Below are 26,639 nucleotides of genomic sequence, written 5' to 3'. Positions count from 1 at the left end.
AGCAAAATTACGACTATGGATAAACCAAATATGAAGAGAAAATCTTGTTCACTTCTCAACGTGTCAGGAACTAAAAAGGTTAAATACGGCTACAACATTTGGTAAATATGTCTTACACCTGGAATCGTTAGTAGATGCTTCCACTGGCCATTTTCATGACCTCGTTTCATACGAGCAAGAATTTTCATTGTTTTTATAACCACTTTCATTTGCTTCTGAAAATGCTGCTGGCAACTAGAGCTGATAGAATTGTAGTCAAATTCTTTGTTGAAAGCGAAGTATAAAGAAGTGGGTGCGCCAAAATTGAGTTATTTACCTAAACGGTACGTTGAATTGCAGAAATTTGCAGCCAGATTTCTAGCTATATTTGTAAACACTGATCTCTGTGAGCAGTTCTTTTCTATAATGAAAGCTACAAATCACCTCACCGTTCGAAATTATCGGATCAAAATTTGTCATCAGTGATGTTAGTATCAGTGGAAAACAAACTTCCACCCGATATTAATAAACTTGTATCCCAGAAAGATGTCAAGCATCAGGACAAGGAAAAAAAATGCGCAATCATAGTAATTTTTAATTACTAAATTATACTACAAATTTAGCTAACTAAGGGACAGATATGCCATTAATTATTGTATTCTACTGTATTGTTTCTAATTTACATAAAACTAGTATGCTGTTTTGCAATGGAATTTTGGCTGCGGCCCCTCAGGCCATAGTAAGTGTTTTATGCGACCCATTCACCTTAATGAGTTTGACATGCCTGCACTAAATTTAGTTTGAAAAATTGGGATTTTTTTTAAAGCAAGTATTGTTCAAAACATGAACAAATGTTTGTCCTTTTTACATTTTTATTTATACTTTTTTTTTCTGTTTTTCAAATATTTTGTTTAGCATTTTATTGGAAATAAATGCAAATAAATGGGTGAATTTGAATTTTGACTTACCGTTAACATCCTCAGAGCATATGCCATCTGCTGGACATCTGCTACAGTTGTAATAGGAACAGATGTGGATAAACATATGGCAATAGCATCACGAACAGCAGACCTCTTCTGCTCTGAAAGACTTTCTATACCCACTGCCCCATGCTCTCTCTGAGATTCTTGATTTAAGCTGAGGCCTAAAGCTATGGCAAACTGGAGAATGGTCATGGGTTTGGCTTGCTTGATAAAAGCTGAAAGTCTTGTGTCTGTCTGTTCACTGATATAATCTATGGCTGTCATGTTCTTAGGTAAAGAAAGTGGTTTGAGTTCAATGGATCTATGAAGAAACATAAAAACAATATAAGTATAACTGGGAGGTGGAAGAAGTTTTTAAACACAAATATATGAACACTGTTTGAGTATATGTAACATGAGAAGTCACTGGAATGCTTTTTGAAAATAATGTTTAAACTGGATAAGTATACAAGATAAATTAAAGTAATGATCTCACTTGGAGCCACCTGATGCACTTGCTCCATACAGATCAGATACCATAACTTTCAAAATAGCCGTTTCATTAGTGTATGATGATAGGTACACTGATTGTGATTGGCTAGTCCCTGTATACAGCAAGTAACTTCTATTCTGATTGGTCAACGCGTTTTCAGAAACAACATAGATGCTGTAGACAAGAGCAGTATCAGGGTCATCTATGTCTATCCAATCTGCACAGTATACAGTCACCTGGTGAAAAGAAATACAATCTGTATAAACAGATCATTAAGTTTTTCCATTTATTTAAAAAAACAAATAAGTAAAAGTTAGAAAAAGCTAAATGAAAGATGGTTACATACAAAAAGTTTATTAACTCTTTCCCTCAGTAATTATTTTTTCTCATTCAGACGGAATTCTTCATTTTGCTCATTAGTATTTCACTACCATATTATGATTAAGCTTCAATAACTTTGTTTGTTGTGATCAGAAAATGTTTTATTTGGAATATGATTAAAGGGGAATGCATGCTCCTTTTATATAACATAAAGAAAAGTTTTAAAAATTAAATAGTAATTTAATTTAATGGGGTCAAATCTATGTTGGTATCGTCAATTAGGAGAGAAAGAGTTAAAGGAAAGCTACATTTTACCTTCCATATTTAACACAATACACTTCAAATTTCGCAAGTGGATTTTTTAATGCTTTTTTTTCCTTGTCCTGATGCTTGACATCTTTCTGGGATACAAGTTTATTAATATCGGGTGGAAGCATTTGCATTGAATGTATTCATTACAGATAAGGAATGGTAAAAGTGATTAAAGTTGTCTTGTATTAACTTAATAATTCTTTTATCAACAAATTTAATGTGACCATTAAATACAGTAGTTAATAATTACTTGATTCTCCAAAGGCACTATTTCAGTTGGTCGGAAAATGCATGTTCCTCCAGAAGGTGGCAAGTTAGCCAGCATCTCTAGAGAGGCGCTTCCATTTTTGGAGAAATCTTTCTCACAAGAAACATCAAGCAGAAAGGTGTAGTTATGATTGTCTCTCAGTGCACCCCATTTAGTGAGCAATAGGTGAGGACCTGACAGTCCAGTTGGATTCTGGGATCTGTTGGGATTTATTTGAACTTGATCCTCATAGACCTTTCAAAAGAGAGTGAAATGAATTATGTATAATAAATATAATAAATCAACAAGAATTCTGATTAAAATTTTTGCTGATTGGTAATAAAAAAAAAGAATAATGGTAAAATATATCTATAATGGGGGAAAGGTGGCTAAGTGGTAAAGAAATTAGCTTACAAACTGAGGGTTTGTAGGGTTAGAACCCCAGTGAAGACTGGGATTTTGAATTTCAGGATTTTAAGGGTGCCAGACACCCTCTTTACAGAATCAGATGACCTTCACATCATCTGTCCTATAGAATGCAAGGTTTCAAAGGAGTACTCTACTTTTTTATATCTATACAAGTCATTGTCTAAGTTGCTAAATAGACAAACTTAATTTTAGTTTCCATCTTTCTTTATGAATTATTATTTTTAAAAGAGTTTCCCTTGTTAAAGCATATCTTACATGCTCAGTGCATTCTGTTCGTATCTTTTGTGGGGTGGGGTGTGTAAAGGTTTCCATGTTGTTTTTGGGCACTCAGCAAACACAACTCAATTTTAGAGTCAAATCCCAATTTAAAATTCGTCATCTATTTGGAGATCTGAACTTAAGCCACCTTGTTACGTAGGCAATCCATTTTTGCTGCTCAACCAACAATCTCATTATTTATATTTAAAAAATAATGTTCAAATACCCTCCATGCAAAATACGGCTGACATGAGCACTTCTCACAGGATGCAGAGAGAGACACAGATTGACTTGCACTTAATCGATAGTTGTTTGATCTAGTACATGACTCACAAACAATGCTGGCCAAGGGCAACTCACTCCTATCAGGAAGCACAGTTACCTGAACAAACAAAAAGAAAAACAGGATGAAACAATAGTCAAAATAATAATAATAGTGTTATCTTATGTTTTTAAATACAGTTATTTCTTAATTGAATACATATCTACAAAACTGATAACCTTAAATAGTTGTATGTAGATTAACACTATAAGTAAATTTTGAACAAAATGTCTGAGATTATGTTATTTTATAACAGTCATTTCTAAGTTTAATACTTAGATAACAACTCTTGAAAACTTTTATGTAAATCAATACTACAGGTGAAGTTTGAACTAATGTTTGAGAAATAAACAAACCCATTGCTCAGCAGATCCAAGAATTGTTTCTTGTCCAACAATTTGAAGAATAATTTTGTATTTTCCAGGTTGAAAACTTTCATAGCAAAACAATTTCCCTTTTTGCTGTTGGAAACATCCGCCACCTTCACTTGACAACTAGATTTAAATGTAAATTTAATCCCATCTTTAATAACAATTTAGAAAGTCTGTAACTACATAACAATTAAAGTAGTAAAGTTCCCCTTTCAGACCTTGTGATCTATATAACAATTAACAAATGTTAATAATGTAAATATCAAGATCTGACTAGAAAAATAGAATCCATGGTAAATAATTCTTTAAGTATATTTTAGACAGAGGTCTAATTTAAAATTATTTACTGATTTATAGAAATCTTCTTGTTACAGTAAAAACACCCACCAAGAATTGCAGCTAAATTTTCTTTTCTTATAAAACTACAAATTAATTTTGAATTACTGGCATTTTAAAATCAAAAGTGCTCAGTATGTTCAAATACACACATGCATACAAAGTGAATTTAATTCTATAATAAACAAAAAATATAGGAAAATTGATATTTGTATAGGCATTTATTTGTGATAGATAAAACATAGAAATTAAGTAAACTAAATATTATGTTTGCTTTAGGATGGAGATATTTTCTCTCTTAACTGATAATAAAGAGTTCACCTGTATGCATTGCCACATGTACAGTGGTTCATAATTGATATCTAGATTAACTGATAGAGATCCATCCATACAGACTTCTGTTCCTACAGCTACAGTTCTAGTAACAAAATACATGTTTAAAATTGTAATGTTCATAAATAAAAAATAAATTTTGAGAAAAAAAAAAAACCAACAAAACACAAGTAATAAAAATAACATCCAAATTCTAATGAAATATATTATTTGAAATGATTTCAATGAAGGGTGTATATATAGTTTTATAAGAATGGATGTTAATACAAAAGTGACCTGCTAGTCCCTCCTTTTATAATTGCCTTCACAGCAGTTGCTGTTACATTAATCTTGAAGTAGGTCATCTCAGCTACACTAGTGTACAGATAGCCAGTCACAAAACGTACACAGTAAAAACCAGGAGTTAAGGTTCTTGGTAGAATAATAAGCTTAAGACTTGTTGTGGAAGTGTTATCAAGATGAATCTAAAAATGAGAAAAATCAAAAACTTTATTGGGAGTAATTTAGAAAATGAAAAGTAAATTTTGACAATACTAGATTGTATAAACACAATTCTTTTTGAAAAAATTAACACAATTTTTTTCTAAGAATTTAGTTTTCATAATATATTATAATATAGTAAACTTCCCCTTTCAGACCATGCGGTCTATAGGGTAGATGTTATAAAGGTAATCTGTTTCAGTGGCCCGTGGTTAATAAGGGTGTCATGTGGCCAGCACAATGACCAACCACCTTTACTTTTCCCCAACAAATGTCAGGTACCCATTAGAGCTGGGTGGACTCAGAATTGCCCTAAAAATACAGAAATTAAAAACCCCAAGTCATCACTAGGATTTAAACTTGAGACCCCAGTTCAGAAGTCAAGCGCTATACCACTCAGCCACAGCTATACCACTCAGCTACAGCTATACCACTCAGCTACAGCTATACCACTCAGCTACAGCTATACCACTCAGCTACAGCTATACCACTCAGCTACAGCTATACCACTCAGCCACAGCGCCTCAATTATAATATAAACTGTCTGCATTATTAAATATTTGGTGATGTGTTTTTTTTTATGTAAATCATGAGTCAAAACATAACAAAAGACATAAGAGAAAAAAAATTGTTAAAAAACATTACTTTGTGTATAGGTTTTTATTTTATAAAATACTCAGAGATAATCTGCTGGAAAAAGATTTTCCAATGCTCTAAGTTATTATATTATGCAATATTTTTATTACAGGATAAAAAGGTTTTTACAGGTATAGAGATTGTATAACTGATTACCTGATTGGTCTCTGTCAAGTTGCTGCAGTCATCAGATTGAAATACCATCCACTGATGATCAGCCAGATACAAGGAGCAGTCTTTGGTATCCACATTGACCTCAAGCTCAATAGCTGTTGACCTCTGGTAAGTGCGACTGTTAGGTCCAATTACTGTCACCTCTGGCAGCTGGCAGAGGCACTCCTTCACAGTAAAGTTTAGATGGACCAGAACATGACTGATTTCATTGGATACATTCAGTGACAAAGTGTAGTTCCCAACACTGGGAAATAAAGCTGTGAACGTTTTCATGCTGGACAATGTGCTAACATTTTGGGAATAGATACTCCATTCATACATGGCAAGCCATAAGTGTTCCCCTGTTACTGAGAAAGTGACATTCTGGTTCTGAAAAACGTAGTCTGGACTAGGATCAATTAACTTCAATGTTATCTGAGAGATAGGAAAGTAATTTTTTTTACTGCAAGTCACTGTCACACTGCTTACTGCATTGATTGCAGTTAAATACAAAGTGTAGACTCCTTCACTGGGAAAAACATAAGAGATATTTTGTCCACTGATGCTGGTGTTTTTATTCTTAAATTGAACAGTCCATCTGAAAGTGACATTGGTTCCTCTGTCTATGGTTGACTTTAAGGATAAACTTTTTTGAGCTTCTTGAGGCAGGGAACAGTCAATAATTCTGAGGTTAATGATTGGATCCAATACATAGATGAAATTCATGGAGGTCTGGTTAGACACATTATTAGAAGCACTTAAAAGTACATTTTTCACACCTGGTAAGTCAAACGTTTTGATAACAGTTTCACCTTGTATGACATCCCCGCTGATGTTCCATGTATAGCTGACATTTGTACTATCTTGGTTAATAACTGCACTCATTGTGACATTCACTCCTGTTGCAGTGATCTGATTCTTTAATGACATATTCAGCCTTGTTATTGCACCTTGTGCAATTAGAGTTTTCTCCTCTGTTTGATTGCTGAGTAAATTAGACACTTCTAGCTTTATTTTATAAACATCTGCATCTTTAAAGATGTAGGATATATTTGATTGTGTTGACATGTAAATATGACCTTTTGCCTGAGAAATGATTGACCAGTTGTATACAGGTAAAGACCCTCTGACAGTAGGAACTGAGAGGCTTAGATTCGAGCCTGTTCTAAAATAAGGTAGATTTGAGGCTCCTCCTACCTTTATAGTGACATTAGACACAGCTTCTAGTGCCATTACAGTCACAGACTTGTTTCTGGAGCTTACAGCATTTGAGACATGTAGTTCTATACTGGATGGTCCCACTGACGTGAACTCTAGCAAGACAGAGTCTTTTGAAACATTTGTAAGGCTGATCAAAACGCCATTATGATACCATTGAGACAAGAAGTTAGAACCAGACATAAGACTCATGCAGAACAAAACACTCTCTCCAACTGGTACATACAATGGTGAGCTAGTGTTGAAAGGATAACTAATATTGAAACTTATACTCAGATTTCTGATTTCCTCCTGGACCTCTATGGGCAGTGTCACAGATTTTGTACTCAACTCATTGGTAGCTTTCAATGTGATATTACCAGACTCAACATCAGTGAAAGTGATAGTAAAGGTTGGACCTGTATGCAAGGAGTTGCGTATAGTTCCTGTGAAGTTCCATTCAAAACTAACCATGTAGTAGGTGTTGGTGATTAAAAAGAAATCATAAGATCGCCCAGTGGATGCATATAAAATGTGCGACTGCTGAACTAATATCAAGCTGTGGTTTATAGATAAATTGGTTATGGAACTAAGTATATGGACCTGCAAGGAATGATTCACCCTTGAAATGTTGTTAAACAGAACAACGGCACACTGGTGAAGGCCTTCACTCTGGAAAATACGAGTGACACTGTCTGTTCCATTAAACTTGACAAAATCACAGTTCCAGTCAAACTGGACATCAGTGCCACTTGTCCAGTTAACCTTGAGCATAATTCTCTGGTTTACATTTCCTATAGCAGGGGTAGCATTGATACTGACCCCACTGACTTCATCCTGAGCCACAATGGTCAAAGTTGAGCTTTGCTTACTCACAGCATTCTGAGATGTAACATTCACCATATAAGTTCCAGGGGCAGTAAACATGTGTTCATAAGACTTGTTCTGGACGTAAGTTGTAGTGTTATCTAATCTCCATGTGTATATTTCTTGACTGCCATAAATCACTTCAGCATTCATGGTTATATTGGTGAGAGTTTTAACATACCTGTTCAAAAAACACTGACCACATTGGATCTGTAGTCCACTAATGATACTCAGAACTTGAACTACAATGCTCTTCTCTCCTTTACTAATATTGTTGGACACTTTTAAAGTAAGTGAATAGTTTCTCGGCTGTGTAACTTTCAAGTCAAAAACTTGCCCTGAGCCAACATTACTGGTGTTGTCAACATCCCAGGAAAAGATCAAGTTAGATCCTAATGCCACAATGGCAGTCAAAGTAACATTCTCTGATATTTTCATCTGATTAAAAGCTACTGGATTGGTAAAGTTGACAGACACCCCAGAAATATTCTCCTGAACACATATTGTTCTGCTTAAATCATGGGCATTTGAGCTTGTGGTATTTCTTACTGTAAGGGAGACATTATAATTGCCAATGTTTTCAAACTTTGTTGTTATTTTTTGTATGCCTGTCCCATTAGACACAAAGCCATTTCCAAGCAACCAGAAATAGTCCAGGTTTTTAGGACTCTGTGCTGCTACCTCAGTACTGATATCCACAGTTGTATTGACAGACACACACTGGGGAAATTTCAAACGGATGATCTGGAGCAGGTGTTCATCATAAGCAAACAGTGTAAATGAGTGAGTAGCCTGACCAACTAAATTTTTGGCTATGACTTGAGCTTCATAAACACTCGCATTGGAGTATGTGTATGGAAAGACTGAACTGTTTTGAAACCCAGTAGCATTAGAGCCATCGCCATAATTCAAGGAGAAAAAAACATCTGTCCCACTGGTATAGTTAATGGTAAATATGATTTCCTTACTAACATGCTTAGGCCCATCATATGTTAAAGCTAGTCCCATAATTTTATCTTGCACTGTGACAGAGAAGGACTCACTCAATGCCCTAGCTTTATCAAATTCGGAACACACTGAAACATTTACTATGTATATTCTGCTCACATTAAAAACATGTAACATGAGCATCTTCAGCTCAGTGACAGTCCAGCTTTGAGAATCACTGCCATCTCCCCAATCCACTGAGTAGGTGATATTGCCAAAGTACATACTATCATTCTGCACTGCATTTCCAATGCCAACAGATGTGTTGAAAGATTCCATGGTTGCCACAAAATTTGAACAAGGAACCAATTCAACAGATTTGATTGGCTTATACACAAAAATTGTCACCGTTGATGTAATCTGGTCATGAAAAGAATCAGTGAGTGTAAGTCCAACTGTCACGTTGCCAGGATTTTTGAAAGTATATAGTGCAAAAAAAATTGAAGAATTAGCTGAAGACAAATATGATGAAAAAACATTTGTTCCAAAACTCCATGAAATGTTTAAACTTGCTCCTTCAGTGACTGGCACAACAGCAGAAATGTTACAAATCTCACCCAGAGGATATTTATCTTGGATATTATCAAAATTGATGGACTTAAACTGGGCTTTAGCACTGGCCAACACAGTCAGATTGTTGGTCATCCAAGACAAAGGGTTGGACACATTCACAGTGAGATTAAACTGCCCAGTTGTGTTGAAGATGTAAATCAAATTGCCAGTGGAAGTAACTGTTGGCTTCTTGATGTTTACACCATTGACAAAGTAGGTTCTAGTTTCATTATCTCCAGTTTTTAGACTAACAATAAATGTGTGAGGAATGCCTGTCTCTAGATCAATGACACATTTAGTGTGGTCTGAACAGTTGGCGTGGAAGAATTCTAAGCCTGTAACAGGAGTAAATGAGTGAACCATAATCCTCAAATTTTTAACGCTGACCCTATTTGAAACAGAAACCTGAATGGTGGTGGATACAGAGGTTGAGAACTTTTTAGAGGTAAAAGAGTATGGGTTAGCTAGGAGACTAGTGTTATAACTGCAGGAAGTGATTTTGTTAGCTATTGAGCTTGGACAACTGGAGCTCACAGTATTTGGAATAACTTGTTCATCAGAGTCTGTCCACCTAAAGCTAAGATCAGATCCATTATCAACTTTTACCACAAATATTTGGAATTGTTCACTTTCAACATTGACCATGACTGTGGACTGATTTAAACAAAGAGGCTGTGGGTATATTAAAGTAAAACTTCCTACTGCATCTAATGCTGTGATGTTACAAGACAGTAACTTGGACAGTCCTGTATCCAGAGTGAAAGAGTAGTTTCCTGCTACCATGAGATAACTCAAGTTCTCAGGAACTTTTGATTTCTTTACCCTCGCATGCACAACATTTATCCAACAAGTCACATTGTTCCTGAGCTCATAATTTCCTCCCCCAATTGTGATCATCGAATTCAGCCAGCCTTTAGTTTTCTGTATCATCAGTGGGTGCTGCCATGGGGGCATTGTTGAGTTGTCACATTCAACAATGTCCAGGCCATCTGCCTGAAAGCCAATGACATCTCCAGCCTCAACAGTCCAATTAAGACTTGCAGGAATGTCAACATGTGACAGTGTGCTTTGAGGCTGCACTGTGACATTCACAGCATGTATAAGCATAAAATTTGTACTGATGGTCATATTCTGACAGTTGATACTCTCAGCTGGATGTACACCTGCACAAGTGCAAGGAACTGACAGCTTCTGACATGTCTTTGTGATGTAACAATAAAACTTTCCCTCTTCACAGGTGCTGTTATCAGGACATTGTGTAGCATCAGTTTGGCAGCTGTACAGCGCAGCCTGTGAGCCACAACCTGTAGTGCACAATGAAAGGTATTTAATTATCAAGACAATTATTTTAATAAGTCAGTATTGGCAGGATACAAGAAAGAAAGAGAATACAAAATGTAACCTTAACCCCTTAACCCCTAAGGCTAGTTGAGATTTCCTTTTAAAACATTTAGATATGCATCCAAAATTTTCTTTATATTACTGTGTGTGTGTGTCATACTAAAGTCATTAAATATAACAGAGTCCTCCAGCTGGAACATGAACATGTATAAAGAGATGTTAATTCTATTAAAAGCAAAACTCAATACCCTAAAGGTTGAAGTTATGTGCAGACCTGGTTTAGTTAAAACTCCTAAGTCACATACTGGTCTCCAGATCTGAAGAGATACAATTGTTGTTTCATTCAAAGACTTGGTTCTGAAGTTCCAGCTCAGTATATTATCAGAATCACTAAACCATGTGCCTACATAAAATTGATAATATTTAAGTGAGTCGATAGGTAAAAAAAATCTACTATATATTTGCAAGTTACCACTGAATCATTGATCAAAAGATCTCATAAACTGTCATATAGATCCGTAAGAAATTTCACACACAGGTTCCTTGTACCCTCTAGGCAATCACTAATAAAATTTTTTGATAGATTCGCAACCCAAGGACCACTATTGGCTAAAAAAATCAAGCTTTCTATGAAACCTTTGTATTTATTTTTATTATTTCCCAAAAGGCCACAGTCTAATAACAAAGCATAAATAGAAATATGTCACAAATTCCATATATTTTAAGCAATTTTTTTCTTTTCCTTAGTCGACTTATTTCTAATATGCCTTAGGTCATTTCCACTTCCTTTTAGATGTGGTCTAAAAAAAAACAATCCTAATAGGATAAATAATATCTAGAGTCTTTTTCTTCATTTTCAAGAGAGAGAGAGAGAGAAAGGAATGGTACTTTGTAACACTGGCAAAATTTTTTTTTAAATCCTACTAGTATTGAAAAGATAAATCTAGATCTATTGTCATTTAGCAACATTCAAAAGGGGTCAAATAGCTTATTACAATTAATAAAACAAAATAGGTATTTCTTTTTATTTAGAGAGAAAAAAATACCAAAATAAATGTAGAAAAGAGAACAGGAATACGTATGAAGAACTAACTTTTTGGTGTTGCTACTAAAATTAACAGGCCTAAAATATGAGAGCGTGTATGTGTCAAAGGTGCATTATGAAGCGGGTCCTTCCAAATCAAGTCAAGTAAAGTGTGAAAAATTATAATTCGCAGATAAAAAAATAAATAAAATGGAGGTTCCTGACAGCAAATGAGAGAGAGAGGGAGAGAGAGCGGGCCATGAAATTTCATTGTAGCAGATACACTAATTCATGGGCATGTTAAAATGTGTCCAGTTTATTAAAATTTAAAATAAAAAGGGGTGGGGGGGTCAGGGTTACAGACATAATAAACAATATAAAGCCTAGGAACAAATCAACAGGCACAGCTGGCGTGTACTGCTAGTAGAATATAAAACAGAATAAAATCCTTATAGTTACTTTATAAAGGAAATGTTACCTGGTAGGATAATACTATAGCTGTCCAGTATACGTGAAGACCCTCCAATGATTAGGGATGAATAGTTGAGAAAGTTACCAAATACTGGCACTGTGCCAGAAACTCCCCAACTAGTGCTGACCAAATCTGCAAATTTGCATTTAAACTTCAGAAACTGACATTATTTGTAAGAAAAAATAATGTCTACCCTACAAATTTACCAAAAAGAACAAAGAAATTGAAATATATAAATGTATCAAAACTATACATACCCCAAAGGTCATACTGACAGACATAAAAGTTCTTGTCTAAACATGATTGGGAAAGCCAAAGACCTGAGCTGTTTATACTAACACATGGCTCTCCTGTCAAAGTGTTTGCCCAACTGGCATAGCCACTGAGAAGTTGTCCATTAGACCAATAATATTGGTCTTGTACACCACCTGCCTTGAGACCAATCCATAAAGGCCTATACAAATTACAGTTAAAAGTGATGCATGTATAATATTATAATATTTAGGATTTTAAAAAATCTAATAAATGAAACAATTTTAAACATTAGGAGGCCAATAAAAACAATATGTTTTTATCAACAAGTCTCATATAAATTTACATTTGTTTAAAAGCATTTAGTGAAAATATAAAATCCGAAGCTGGAAACTTGATTATCTTTTTATTTAACTATTCTGTAAAATAATGATAAAATGAGTGAAAGAAAAAAAAAAAGAAAAATCTTTACATTAATAATAATGTAATAACAGAAATTAAGATAAAAAAGTATGGATTGACACTATACCTCAAGGCTTGACTTGCTAATACCAAATTGACAGAAGCATCAGGAATAATCGCTAAGTGACCGTTGGTAAAGTTTGTTTGACAAATAGTTACTGCTTGTTCCCATGATGCACTTTGGTTGACAACCACATAACAACTCTTGTTATTTAATATACCTGCACAAGGCATGGATCCTAAAATATAAGAAAAAAGAGATGAAAGCTTCTTTCTGAAGTACAAACATTTATTTCAAATCAGAAGTGATTCTTTTTTTTTTTTTGCTCTAATCTGCTTTGAAAACGATAACATGATGTGTACAGCAGTAGACAAAAAAAAAAAAAAAATGTGTTAAATTTAAACCTTATATCACAGTTTGTTTTCAAAAACTTAAAAATTTTATTAAACAGTTCACATTCAATAACTTATGTAAATTAATGTATCAAATGTGTAAGCCTACTACTATTACATTGGAAAAAATATTTGTTTCCTTAAACATTTTTCTTGAAAAGGTTATGCTCTTGGTCCTATTTTTTTAAATAAATATTTCATGCTTTCACACACAAAACTTAATAGAATACTTTTTTCAGAAACTTAAGACCTATTATGTTTACAGCCTGTGCCTTTTACACAGGGCAAATAATTTCTAAACAATTTCTCTTCAATCATAAATATTAGTTATTGTCTTCCTGGCATCATTTCTGAATATGTTGAGTTATTTGAATAACATGATATATAAGAGACTGACCTTTTGTTTCAACATCTAATTGCTCTTTGAACCAAGTTAGACTCTGCCGCCAAGGAGATGATAAAGATGCACTGATATTTATTTTTTCTGATGTACTGACTAGTGATGGACATGACAAAGTAACTGACGCAGACTGGCTTATAACATTAATATTTAGACTCATCTCTTTCTTCAGTTCTAGCTTACTGCTATACAAGGCCAACAACACTTGAAAAGTTCCTGGGTAAATATAAATATGTGATATGTTTGTTATATTTGTCGCAGCTGTGACACCATCACCAAAACTCCAAGTAAAAGTGTCATAAGTGATAGGTCCCCCGCTCAGATAAAAGCTCACTGGTGACATTACTTCTGGCTGTGAGGGTGAAACACTAATCAAGAAGTCATAAAACACGCTCAAGGCTCCTGGAATATTCACATAACTATCATTGCACAGCTTCAGTGATGTGTTAATGCTAGAGCTGCAGTCAGCACATAAAGGAGCATTGTTCAAGTCTCCACATAAACAGAGTGCTTGTGAAATGTTGAACACAAAGTAGCCAGCCAGACTTTCATGGCACATGTCTCTGCAGGATGAGACTGAGATGGCATCTTTCTTTTGACTATACTGCACTAGCGAGTAGCTCTGACTAGAAAAATCATACACACAGGAAGTGGCTTTACTAGGACCTGTACAGAAAAAGTAATAAGCAACTTTTTAAAAGCATTATATAATGTATATTAAAAAAGATCAAACAATGAGATTACATTGATATAATGGGGCAATTTACTCAATTCTCAATTTTTGGCTGTAATGAAAAATAGATAGTAATTATATAGTGCATATTAATGAGGTGAAATATTTTATTGGTGTAAATGTTAGCCTCATAAAGAAAATCCCTTGCAAACAAAATTATTATTACTACAAGTCTTCAAGAGCATTAGTTCACAAATTAACTCAGCAAAAACCTTGATTACAAAAGTTTATATTATATTGTCTAATTTTAACTAGAATATGATTTTATTTCAAATATTATATAATAGTAGTGTTTTTTTATGTATAGTGCTAATACTTTTTGATAAGAATGTTTTTTAAAACAATAAGATACCTCTTTAATTATTAAAGCAATCTTTAAAATTCAACAAAGTCAAAGAAGAGAATAAAGAGTATAAAATACATGAGAAAGAATATTTGGTTGATTTTTTTTTATTAAAAAAAATAGTATAATTGGTTCAATGAAATAAAAAATTAATTTAGTAGTAAAAATAATTAGTACCATGAAATCCCCAAAAGAATTAGAAAATATGTTTACAGTGTTATATGTTAAAAGACTCACCACACATAACCTTTAACACAGCTTTCAATTGTGGACAGATTTTTTGCCAGTCAAATTGAATATCTGCTGATTTTTTTTGCCTGTATAATGGATGTGCCCAATGACATGCTACAAAACAAAAGCCAATATTTGGGGTGGAAATGAAACAATCTTTTTTTTTTAGCTTAAAACTTGTTAATTAGAACAGAAAATTACTTAAATTATATTGGATAAGAGTGTGAAAAAAAAGTTATTTAAAAAGAAATTGCTCTTTATTTCTATCTTTTTTGTTAAAATAATTTCAATCTTGAAAAAATAAAAACTTTAAAGAAAAATTTTAAAATGTGCAAAACAAAAAGAAAATGTCTTTTAAAAATGGTATTTAAAAAGTCTAATTTAATTTGAACTGTAAGGAAGTGTTGGAGTGAAAGATTAGGATGAAAAAGCAAATTATTTGAAGCCATCAGAAAATAAACATATATATAAACATATCTATGGTTTATTAAATGATAAACATATGTCATACATTTTATAAATATTCATCAAACATTAATTTGTGGTATTGAATCATTGTTTTTTATATTATGATATAATTTTTTAAAATTTAAGGAAATTGAGGATACTTAAAAGCAGTAAAATGATTTAGTCAACTATTGAAAATGTATTAAAACAAAAGAAGCTGTTATCTTATACAGTTAAAAGGCTTTACATACTGGAGACTTGACATTGTGTATTTTATGGAAAATAGTATAGTATAACATTTCACTATTCAGTAATAATTAAATTAAAGATAATTAGCACTATGAAATCCCTAAAAGAATTAGAAAAACTTATTTATATTATCAAAATAGTAAACACAGAAATAATGTTTATATTTATTATATGATAAATAAACTGTGATTTGTGCAGGACTTTAAGTCATATAAAAATTATGTGAAGCGTAAATGATCTTAGAATCTTAAGAATCTTGTATCTAAGAAATTAGGACAGTTAGATAATTAGAAATTTAATCAGAAACAAAGCCAGATACATTTTTTATGTACTGATTTTAATCTATATTTTAAATCTCATTTTCTTGTACAGAATATCTCAGCAAGAAATATTGTTGAGTAAATTAACTCACAAAAGTCATATATGTTCCTAGAAATAAAACTGACTGGACTTGATTGATTCTTTGTATTACATAGTGTATTGTTGGCATCTACAAGTATTCCATTAGAAGCGATAAGTGAGTCAATAAATAACTTCATCCACACAAGACTGCAATCACATGACCATGGATTACCAGCAAGATTTCTGAATTAAAAAAAGAAACAAAATTTAAAAAATGAGAAAAAAAAAAGCCTACTCAAATGCTAATCATAATTTAATTGTATTGATATTCTTAATATAATGTTGACATCTACTCACAGTGTTTTCAGTCTTTCTAATCCATCAAAAATAATTGAGGGCAATGTTGAAAGGCTATTATTACTAAGATTGCTGGAAATGAAATTTAAAACATCAGAATTATTACCTAAATAATGTCAAACATTATATTTTATTTTTAAAAATTATAATAAGTCTTTATACATATAAATTTGCAATCAAAAGCATTATTTTTTTTAAAGATTAATTTTTAACTTTCTGATAAAATTATATCTAAATTATTTTTAAATTATTCTTATTTCATTTATTTTTTTAGAAAAAAAATAAAAAATTTAAGTATAACTAACAAAACCTACATTTCCTCAATATCTTTCATACAATGAAAAGAATCAGCCGTGAAAGAAAGTTTATTTCCAGCAGCATGTCTGTGAGAAAAAAAAATGAGTCTAAATGAATGGCCAGATGTCAACCTGAAGCTCTTTTTTTTTAAGCTATGTAATTATTTCAAGTCTAAATTTTTATTAAGAATTTAATTGTTCTTTCCAATGACAAACTATGCTGACTCACAAAATTTGTAATTTGCAAAAATAAGTGAAGTTGAAATAGTTTAGATCACAATTAGCAATGTACCTGGAGAGACAAAATATGAATAGGATAGAAATACTTGAGCTTGGTAAAACATCATAAAATGATAAAGAATGAATACATTGAAGTTTCTATAAGATAGTTTATATTTGCAAAGAGCTGATAAATAAAATATGAAAGAATGAAAATGATACTCACAACTCTGTTATTGGTAGAGTTTCATTAGGATAAGTTACATTGTGTAATGCATTGCCTGTTAGATTTCTAAAAATAATAAAACACAGAAAATAATGAGTACTTTTTAAACATATAATTGTTTTGTTTTATACCTTTTGGATGTTCCTTCAAACATGAAAATTATTACATCCTAAATCAAACTTATAGCAGAACTGAAACAGGCAAAGTTAAAACTTAGGACCTCTGGATGATGGTCCAAAGTGTATAACACACATTTACTGATGTTAAATAACTATCATTCATGTAATAAAATTAATTAACCTTTTAAAATTTTAAAGTACAACATTTTGTCTCCAGAAAGCTTTTCTTTTTCTTAAATAACAAAATTAGATTTCAATAATGATACACATTAATATAATATTATCTACTCACATAATTGTCATATTTTGGAATAAGAAGAAATAATTCCAGTCAATTGAAGAAACAAAGTTATAAGAGATATCTCTGAAAATAAAAGATAGTTATACTTGATGAGGATTTCAGGTTACATTTTGCGTAATGGTATGGTAATAGTTTATTTTATTTATAAAAGTGTAAAATGAAGAATTTGAAATGTATAAGGACTAAAATGTAGGCCTTTAAGTAATTTTAAAAGTAATATTCTTCCATTTAGTCAACTCAAATGTACATATTTTATTAGCTAGTTATAAAAGTAGGAATAAAATTGACAATTTAATTGTGCATAGATTGTATTAATATAAAAAACTTACAGTGAATGTATGTTTAAATTTACATCTGGTAGAGATTCAAGTCCCTTGTAGCTACAGTTAACAAAATAATTAGAACAGTTGCACAAGTCTCCAAATGGTCCTGTTGGGCACTCATATAATTCAACTGAGGAATTAGGTTGCAGATTTTCAGAAAAAGGTTTTGTTAATATGTCTTCACCAAAGGAGGTTGATTGACTTTCAGCAGTGGTTGATTTGAATGATTCATCATTTGACAATGTTGATTGAACTTCAACATTGGAACTTGATAATTGATATTTAACAGAAGATTGGTTTTCATAATCAAGACTTGGGGCTGTTGTAGAAGCAGAACAAAAAAGCAGAGCACCAGAAAGGTACATAAGCAATAAGACTTTCCTCCAACTAACATTTCTAGAAGAATCATTTTTTTGTGAAAAGCAAATCAATTGCACACGTCTACAGCTAGGCATACTAGGATGCCAAATTTTATTTTGAAATTATGCAAAGAATTTGCTTCAATTGTTCAGATTGAATTAAAAGTGTCTGCATAATGGCTTTTACTTTTATCATACTGATTGCTGTTTGTTTTTAACTGAAGTTATCAGAGTATCCTGAAACAAAGATTAATTATCAATTAATAAAATATTCAAAATTATTTTAGGATTAAAGATAGTGTAAAATTAAAGCACAAATTTGTTGTATCTGACAACTAATTCAAACAATAGTTATAGAATTAAATGTCATATGTTTCCTTTTTATTTGTTTTTTATTTGACATATTTTAGATGTTCCTTCAGATTTGCAGATAATTAAGGTGGGGGGGATGGCAGCAGGCAGGGCTCAAACTAGGGCCTATCATGACCATCAATTGACTGTCCAGTGTGCATACCACATGATCAAGAAGCCATCCAATTTAAGGCATTTATTTGTGCATATAAAAGACAACATAGAATTTTATAAATAAATTTTAAAAAATAATAATAATTACTATAATGTACATCAAAAAAATGGCGCTGCACTGTGGCGACATGCAATTTGTGCTTTCATTATTTCCTCGTTTAATGTTAGCGAAAAGGCCTTGGCTATGTTTTATCACGCTCATATCTGCAATTTTATAAGTTTCAATATCACTGCCTGGTATGGCAATCTGAGCATTAAAAATAAAAATAAACTTTATAGAATCCTAAATGCTGCTGGTAAAATCATTGGCAAAAAACAAACCCCATTTGGGCAGTTGTCTGAGACAAACATCTATAAAAAAGCTAACAAGATCCTTGAAATAAAGAATCACCCTTTGTCTCAGGATTTTGTGATTTTACCATCACAAAAGAGATACAAGACACAGATAGCAAAGACAAACAGACACAAACACTCTTTTGTTCCCCTGGCAATCAAATCATTAAATAAGAACAATCTGGTATAAACTTTATCACATGTAAATTATGAGTGAGTCTGGTGTGAATGTACACTTTGGTTTCTTATAGTTATGTTTTTTTGTTTGGTGTAATGCACAAATTGTAAGACAAATTTCCATATGGACAATAAAGATTATTATTATTATTATTATTATAATACTGTGATTAGATTAAAGTCTAAGTACCTGAGCTTGCCTGGGTTAAAAAGGTCACCTTGAGAAAGTAACAGATCAACTTTTCCCAGTTTTCATATTGCTGTGAAATGAGAAAAGATTAAATATGAATAAGATCTGTTAAAAGTTTACCAGATAAGTGTCTCAGTACATTGCACATTTTATGATGAGTTTGTATAAAAGTTTCTCCAACAATTTCATATTACGTTTCCCAAAAAAGATTTTCCATTGAATCTAGATAAGTGCTTGTTTTGGAATGGGGATGCTTAGCCTTCAGATTACACTAAGGTTGGAGCTTTATAGCGGATGTGATATCTTTGCATTTGAGTTGTATTTAAGACCTTTATGGCTGAGAAGTGAGTGGAATACTGCATTCTAATTATTGGCTATCATCGAAGATTTTCTGATATCAAGTTCAATCTTAAATGGACATTTTAATCGGCTAAATAAAACATAAACAATTTTGCTAACCTATATAAGACAAACATTAATGGATTATACCCATGTATAATTGATAAAATGTAGATTTTTAAAGTTTGTTTTTAAGTAAATTGAAAAGTGGTTATAGTGACTAGCTAGATCTAGATATTTATATGTTTTTACTGAAGTCAATAATGTAATTGTAAGAGATGTTTAAAAAAGAATTTTTTTTAAAATTATTTTATACAGCAAAATTAACATGAGTAGATTCATATATATATATGTAATATATTATTATATTATTATTCATATGGCAAAAGTCTATGTTTTACTTGTTAAGTAATGTCTGTTTTATATAAGAAAACAAACCTACATTTAGAATTAGATCCAGCACTATAAATAAAAGCTCATAACTAAAACTTAATAAGTATCATACTTTTTATTTAAATTTAAATTTTTAATCTTTTTTCTTAAATCTTATCTTAGATCATTAGATCAGATTATAGTAATAGATCTATAGGTCTACAATAAATCTACATTTAACTGCAGACGGTCATAAAAAAAAGACTGAAATTGCAACTAGATTATTCTAAATCTAGATTAAATATCTTGGTTCTATATATAATATAGTAATATAAATATACAATACATCTGTCTCTCTAGATATTAAATTAAATAATGTTTTTGAAAAAATATTTAGAATTCTAGATTTTCATGATTTACGGTACTAGAAATCTAGATCTATTCTCTGGATCAGAGTCTAGACTCTAGTACTAGTAGCCACTAGTTTATTAAGTCTATAGACTTTTAAGTCTAATTAGTAGATTACTACTTCAGATTAAAATTATATTATTATAATTAGGCTTAGAGACTAATTTGTCATTGGACTGATTAGATTTAGAGAGCTGGTCAATTACAATACAATAATTATTATACAGTTAATACACTTAATACAGTGAATTACTAAAGACACTAAAGTCTAAAGTGACTCAGTAGACTACTTGAGTAGATCTAGCTGATTCTAGCTTTTAGCTACACTACTACTAGACACTAGTATTAGTATTACTACTATTACTAAGTATTAGACTTAGATCTAGTATTTATATTTAGAATCTAGATATAGATCTAGATATATATATATGATATATGGTCTAATATAATATATTATTTATTATTATTATTTAGATCTATATCTAGATAGATCTATATAAATAATATAATATAGTCTAATAATTTTAAAGTAATTAAAGTTAAAGCCAAGGCTCCAAGGCAAAAAAAAAAAAAAAATTCAATATTTGAAATATTCATGGAATGGTTAAGATCACGATTTTTTAATGCTTACATAAAATCTACATCTATTCTATTCTAGATCAAGATTATAGATCTTATTTATTTCACTTTCATTTTTTCTTAAAGACAGCTTCTGACTTGTTCAGCCAGTTGATTCATTTTAATCAGATAATGTTTAGACTTAAATCTAGAGAGGATATGACCCAATGACCGTGTTGCTTCGCAACTTAGCGTCTTCCAGTTCTCAGGTGACTTGTTTTCAATGTTCTCTCTTACATCTTTTAAAACATTCGAAGTTTTAAAGTAAAAGCCGAAAAAATTAATAATAAGCACTATTTAATTAGTTCATTTTGAATCGGATACTTGAGTAGTAAGCATATAGTTAGTATCCTATTATATGTCATTACTTGTAGTTATGGGGCATGGTAGTTGAGTAGTAAAGTGTTTGAATACCAAACCAAGTGGTAAAGGTGAGGACTGGGACTTTGAATTTCGGGAGGCATTAGTTGGGGAAAGTAAAAGCGGTCGGTCGTTAACCGACGGCCATTGAAACAATTGTAAGGGGGCCTCATCTTCCCTATTAAATATGAAATGTGATAGACTATTTATTTATTTATAGGGAAACAATTACTAATTCACAAAAGATGAATAAAAAAAAAAAAACTTGTTTTTGCTAAATATCCGTCCTGTATGAAACAAGCTCTTTCTGTTAGTTATTTTCTCTTTTTTTATGTAGTCTATACTGACTATGGACGGGCCTGCCATTGAAAGAGGTTCTAACTAAGGCAAAAGACAGAAAAATGGAGAAAGACGGTCGACAAATCTTGTGTGGTGCCCCAACGTTCAAACAGGCTAAGGGATAGGTCAAAGGTTAATAGTGACTATAAGATTACAAAAATTGTATAGAAAAAAATATTTTTCGTATTTATTGTAACAAAATTTAGATTTGGGAAACACGGTACATTTCTAGTGTAAACCAGTATTACTTTTAATATTTTATTTATATAAATAGATAAGGTTAGTAAGCATTAAAAGTGCCATTGTAACTACAAATTATTTATTTTCAAGGCTTATAATGACATGACCTACCTTGAAACGCGGAATTTAATTCACACATTTAAAAAAAAAAACAGATGTGATCAAAACATATACACTTCACGGTAGTTCGGAAGGCAATTTGAACATTATATTTTGAATTTCGGGATTCTTAGGGCGCCCCCGAGTCCACCCACCCCTAACGGGTACCTGACTTGAGTTGGGGTAAATAAAGGCGGTTTGTTGTTGTGCTGCTCGTTAACCATTGGTCAAACAAACAGATGACCCTCACATAATCTGCCTTATAGATCGCAAGGCCTGAAAGGGGATTGTACTTTTTTACAAGCTCAAATACTGCTTTCTCAAAAACTAGGAAACACAATTTGACTGTCCGCATCTTAGAGCTGGCTACACTCACAACAGCCTAGAACATTAATTCCACTTGATTGACGGTAATTTAATATACGTACGTTCAGTAAAACTAATGCTGGCAAGATTATTTCATTTTAGCGAACCCTCTATGTATTTTAACCTAAGTTTATATTTTTGTCGTCTAATGGCGTTGAGCCTGTTCATTCATAAATGCTGTCATCATAACGTTGATGAATCTCTGGAGCTTGCGAGAAAACATTCAGAATATTACTCCATTTATTTATTTATTTTTGCACACGATTCTAGCAATTGTTGCTTTTTTTAAACTTATCTTATTTTCTGCTCTGCCTTTTTCGATTCTTTTGCATTTTGATTCCAATCAACACATTTCTACACTGAACTAGATAATTAGGATTTGTGAAGGACTTCGAAGCGGCTACTTGAGATTATGCGACAACTCCACCAAACCAATAAGAATTCGTATTAGACTGGACATGTCATCTATAGGACCTAAAACGTTGTCTTTCCCTTTATAGATTCCTCCGAATATATTCACACTTACGTCAATCTCTATAAGAAATAAAGGCCTTAAGTTTCTTGTTTATCGTTTAGTGTGTATAAGGGCTTGACGTCTACTAGAGGCACTATATACGGATGTAGGGTATTTACGACACTGCTTTAAATTAGTTTTATTGTAAAAGATTGTTGCTTTTAAAGAGAATATTATGAAATCTTAAAACATTTTACTGTCATCCAAATTGGGTAGGCCTACCGGCCCAAAAGGCATTTGTCCTAATGCCCATATAGCCAGTCCGCCCATGATAAACACCAATGTCAAAGCTGTTTTTTTTTTCTTATACAAGAAGCGATTCCACATCTCGAGGCTGCATCGTTGTTGTCTCACCTATTAGCAGTACAACAGACACTGATGAAATAATATATGGCGTGTCGCCAGTTGTACATTACATGACAAAAAGTTACACCTATTTTACATCCTGGCTTTTCCCCAGATCAAACAAACTTAGTAAACTCGTGGTTCCCAGTGTTAAAAGAAACTTGAATGTGCGAAGCTCCCTAAAAAGGCTTCTTGCAATAGCGAAGCATTAAAGGAAATAGATTGAGAAATTATAAACCGCAATCACCTTCATAAAGGAATAGCTGATTAAAAACAAGTTTACAAAGACAGTTTGTGTGGGAACACAAACTCAAATCGGCCCCCGAAGTGGTCCAACCAGGCAGGTAAAAAGGCAGGTTTCAATATTTTCAGAAAGAATATCAGAATGAAATTCTATCAAAGACAAATGACAGAGAATAATGGAGAAAGAAGATTGACAGATCTTGTGTGGTGCCCCAACTGTCCAGCAGACCAAGGGATAGATGAAAGGGAAGGAGAGGTGAGATGTGAACCTGGCCTAACTTATGTCATATAATAATTATCTAATTGATCTACTTGTTCTGTAAGGGTAAATCTCTTATTCAATGCCTCAAGACAAAAAACATTTCCGTAAAAAAATTCTCCCCTTCCTTTAGTTCAGTATTCCTAACCCATTGTGCACAGTTGCAGTTCACGCGATAATATTAAAAACTACTTATTAATTGTTGTTTTAAATCGGTGATTCCCAAAGTGGTCTATATAGACCCTCAAGGGTCTATGGCGACTTCTAAGGGGTCTACGAGAGGAAAAAAATAAATTCGGGTTCTATGAGAGGTTAATGGGGGTCTACGATATGGGATCGTAATAAAGTCTCTAAATTTTATTTTGTATTAATTAATGATTTGTAACTTAATTGATCCTTTGAATTTCAACCTTGAATTAATGTTTTGTTTTGTTTTTTCTAAATTTTACCATCGTGTTAAATATCTTGTATTTACATGGAACTAATATTAAACACAATCCAAAAAAGAAATGTAGACAGTACAGAGTAGATTACTTGGCTTCATTCATTCCTCCGTTGCCTATGTGTGTGCTATGCCACAAAGTTTAAGTAATGACACAATGAAACCAGCTGGAGGATCATTTGAGACGATGGCACCTTGATGAAATAAATACATAGGCTTGAACATTTGAAACACTTTTCAACACTTAAATATAAAGTTCAGAATAAACACACAGAGGACAGCAACTTCGTTTCAACATTATAAGATGTGACTATTTGGGAGTATCTTACACTATCTCTACTTATAGCAAAATCGGGAACACCGCACACTACAGGCAAACATTGAGCTGGCTAGCCATTGAAGACATTTTAAGAAACACAAACCTGCATCTGATATCATAAAACGAATTTCTGTAAGCAGCAATGCAGTTCAAAGGCATATTGATGAAATGAGTTATGATATTGAAAGCTGCAAACAGCATATTTCTCTATTAATCTGGTCAATTTAACATTGTCTGGTAATGAAGCATTATTATTGGTATTTTTTTTTTTTTTTGAATCAAGAAATCAAAGAGGAACTACTCTTTTCCGAGAACTTTTATCAATTGCTCCTTCACACTAAGTTAGATGGTTGTTGAAAGTCATTAAGTTTGAAAATATTTTTAGCGGCCCCAAAAGGGGAAAAGACGCTAATAGTTTTGTGTGGAATGTCTGTCTGTCCGTCCGTCCGTCCCGTTTGGATCTCGTAACCTAGAAAAGATAGTGAAAATCCGACATCATAATATTTTAGACCATTCAAAGTTCTGGTGCAACGGTTACTTTTTTTCTTTTCTGAAAGCGAAAAATCTATTTTTTTAAATCACGTATGCAAGCAGTTTTTGCATAAAAATACAACACTTTTACAACTATTCACTATTAATAGTAATAAACAAGGGAGGTTCTTTAGTAGGGGACACCATCATTAACCTTCATAGAAACAGATGATTTTTACATCATCAGCCATATATATGTCTACTTACTATATTGTATGAAATAATTAGGTCCCTTACCTTCCAACAAAAAAGTTATTTCATTCATAAGCATTCTATTGCTTCATTGTACCTTCCTTGAAGCATTGCTTCAATGAAAGAAACTAAAATGAATCACAGGAGCAGTTATGAGATTATAATAATGTATTGGTTTTAAACTTATCCTAATCTTACTTTATCTAGTTTTACTATCCTTCAAAGCCAATTCTATAATCCAATAAGTAGTCTCCTGTCGAAAAAAAAAATACAATCACACGAAGAAAAAAAAACTGCGAATATCGAACCCTCCACAGAGATATTTAAAAAATCAATAAGTCCAGATTTGGCGCTAACTTATTTAAAAAAGACTAAAATAACATACGCAGTTTATTTCAACATTACAGTTAAAACAAAATAAAGTGTACAATACAATATTATTAACGCTTGAGACTGTATGTTTAATAGTTTGGATTGTTTTGCAAGTGTTTGTTAAAATCAAAACATTAAAGTCATTTTTTTTTCGTAGACAAGAATTCTGTTCAGTGCATCATGCGAGGTAATCATGGGTATGAAAGTTAAACATAAAAAATGATGAAACTTAAATTAAGCATGAAAGTTAAAACGCAAAATGTTAGTCATTTATAACTAAAGTTATAACATGCATAACCCAACACACCAGAAAGAACTGTTTTACATTAACTGTTAGAAAAATCTTTGAATTTTAAGATTAAATGGAATTTTAAATACCACTATTAACTCTCTCTTTTTTTTTACAAAGCTTATATCAACTCACTCTGTCTGTCTAGTAAACATTTTGTTAACTATATTTCCCCCACACCCAATCTCGGATCAAGCTGAAATTTTGCAGTTATTTCTTTTACCAGACAAAACAAAACAAGAATCAATAAAAGAAAAAACAATTACTTAATTAACTATTGATAATTAATTAATTTGTTTGATATCGAACAAGGGATGTGGTAGTATAAGTTGAATTAGTCCTCTATATAATTTGCTTTTAAAGTTTGAAAGTTACAACAGATAACTATAAAAACTTTTTCCATATGCCCTTTTCTTACAATGGTAAGTGGGTTTACTCGAGAAGGCTAGGGTCCCCAGTCCTCAAGCTAGAATCCTGGTCGTTGAACTTTTTTAAAAATTATATAAATGCATCTAAAAAGCCATCACGGTAATATTCATGCAGATACCCCCTTCTTTCTATCCCACCCTTTCCCAAGTGATTCAGACAAGTGATATGATCATAGCGTATTGAGAAGACTAAATGCATGAAATCGCGTTAAACA

At 32.2% G+C, this 26,639-nt stretch overlaps 1 protein-coding gene across 3 annotated transcripts in view; it reads right to left on the bottom strand.

The window, feature by feature from the left end:
* LOC106053348 (polycystin-1-like) overlaps positions 1 to 25,538 on the bottom strand; it is a 55,758-nt gene extending 30,220 nt beyond the window's left edge. The window contains exons 1-23 of one of the 3 annotated variants that reach the window (XM_013208891.2): positions 25,381 to 25,538; positions 19,350 to 19,419; positions 17,772 to 18,361; positions 17,434 to 17,505; positions 17,023 to 17,088; positions 16,807 to 16,869; positions 16,596 to 16,664; positions 16,282 to 16,353; positions 15,995 to 16,167; positions 14,893 to 15,000; positions 13,577 to 14,245; positions 12,854 to 13,025; positions 12,330 to 12,526; positions 12,079 to 12,204; positions 10,851 to 10,979; positions 5,636 to 10,539; positions 4,640 to 4,827; positions 4,352 to 4,448; positions 3,680 to 3,817; positions 3,228 to 3,383; positions 2,318 to 2,569; positions 1,438 to 1,670; positions 948 to 1,263 (exon numbers count right to left, since the gene is read on the bottom strand). In XM_013208891.2, the coding sequence (XP_013064345.2) occupies positions 948 to 1,263; positions 1,438 to 1,670; positions 2,318 to 2,569; positions 3,228 to 3,383; positions 3,680 to 3,817; positions 4,352 to 4,448; positions 4,640 to 4,827; positions 5,636 to 10,539; positions 10,851 to 10,979; positions 12,079 to 12,204; positions 12,330 to 12,526; positions 12,854 to 13,025; positions 13,577 to 14,245; positions 14,893 to 15,000; positions 15,995 to 16,167; positions 16,282 to 16,353; positions 16,596 to 16,664; positions 16,807 to 16,869; positions 17,023 to 17,088; positions 17,434 to 17,505; positions 17,772 to 18,220 (8,649 nt within the window). In that variant the 5' untranslated portion in view covers positions 18,221 to 18,361; positions 19,350 to 19,419; positions 25,381 to 25,538. Of the gene's footprint in view, positions 1 to 947; positions 1,264 to 1,437; positions 1,671 to 2,317; positions 2,570 to 3,227; positions 3,384 to 3,679; positions 3,818 to 4,351; positions 4,449 to 4,639; positions 4,828 to 5,635; positions 10,540 to 10,850; positions 10,980 to 12,078; positions 12,205 to 12,329; positions 12,527 to 12,853; positions 13,026 to 13,576; positions 14,246 to 14,892; positions 15,001 to 15,994; positions 16,168 to 16,281; positions 16,354 to 16,595; positions 16,665 to 16,806; positions 16,870 to 17,022; positions 17,089 to 17,433; positions 17,506 to 17,771; positions 18,362 to 19,349; positions 19,420 to 21,099; positions 21,268 to 25,380 lie in introns of those variants that run through there. The other 2 variants (XM_013208890.2, XM_056020225.1) reach the window with 2 other exon arrangements.
* Between the last annotated feature and the right edge of the window lie 1,101 nt (positions 25,539 to 26,639).

The sequence above is a fragment of the Biomphalaria glabrata genome, chromosome 2 (genome assembly GCF_947242115.1).
Source record: "Biomphalaria glabrata chromosome 2, xgBioGlab47.1, whole genome shotgun sequence".
Taxonomy (NCBI): Eukaryota; Metazoa; Mollusca; class Gastropoda; family Planorbidae; genus Biomphalaria; species Biomphalaria glabrata.
This window is presented reverse-complemented; position numbering and strand designations above follow the sequence as displayed.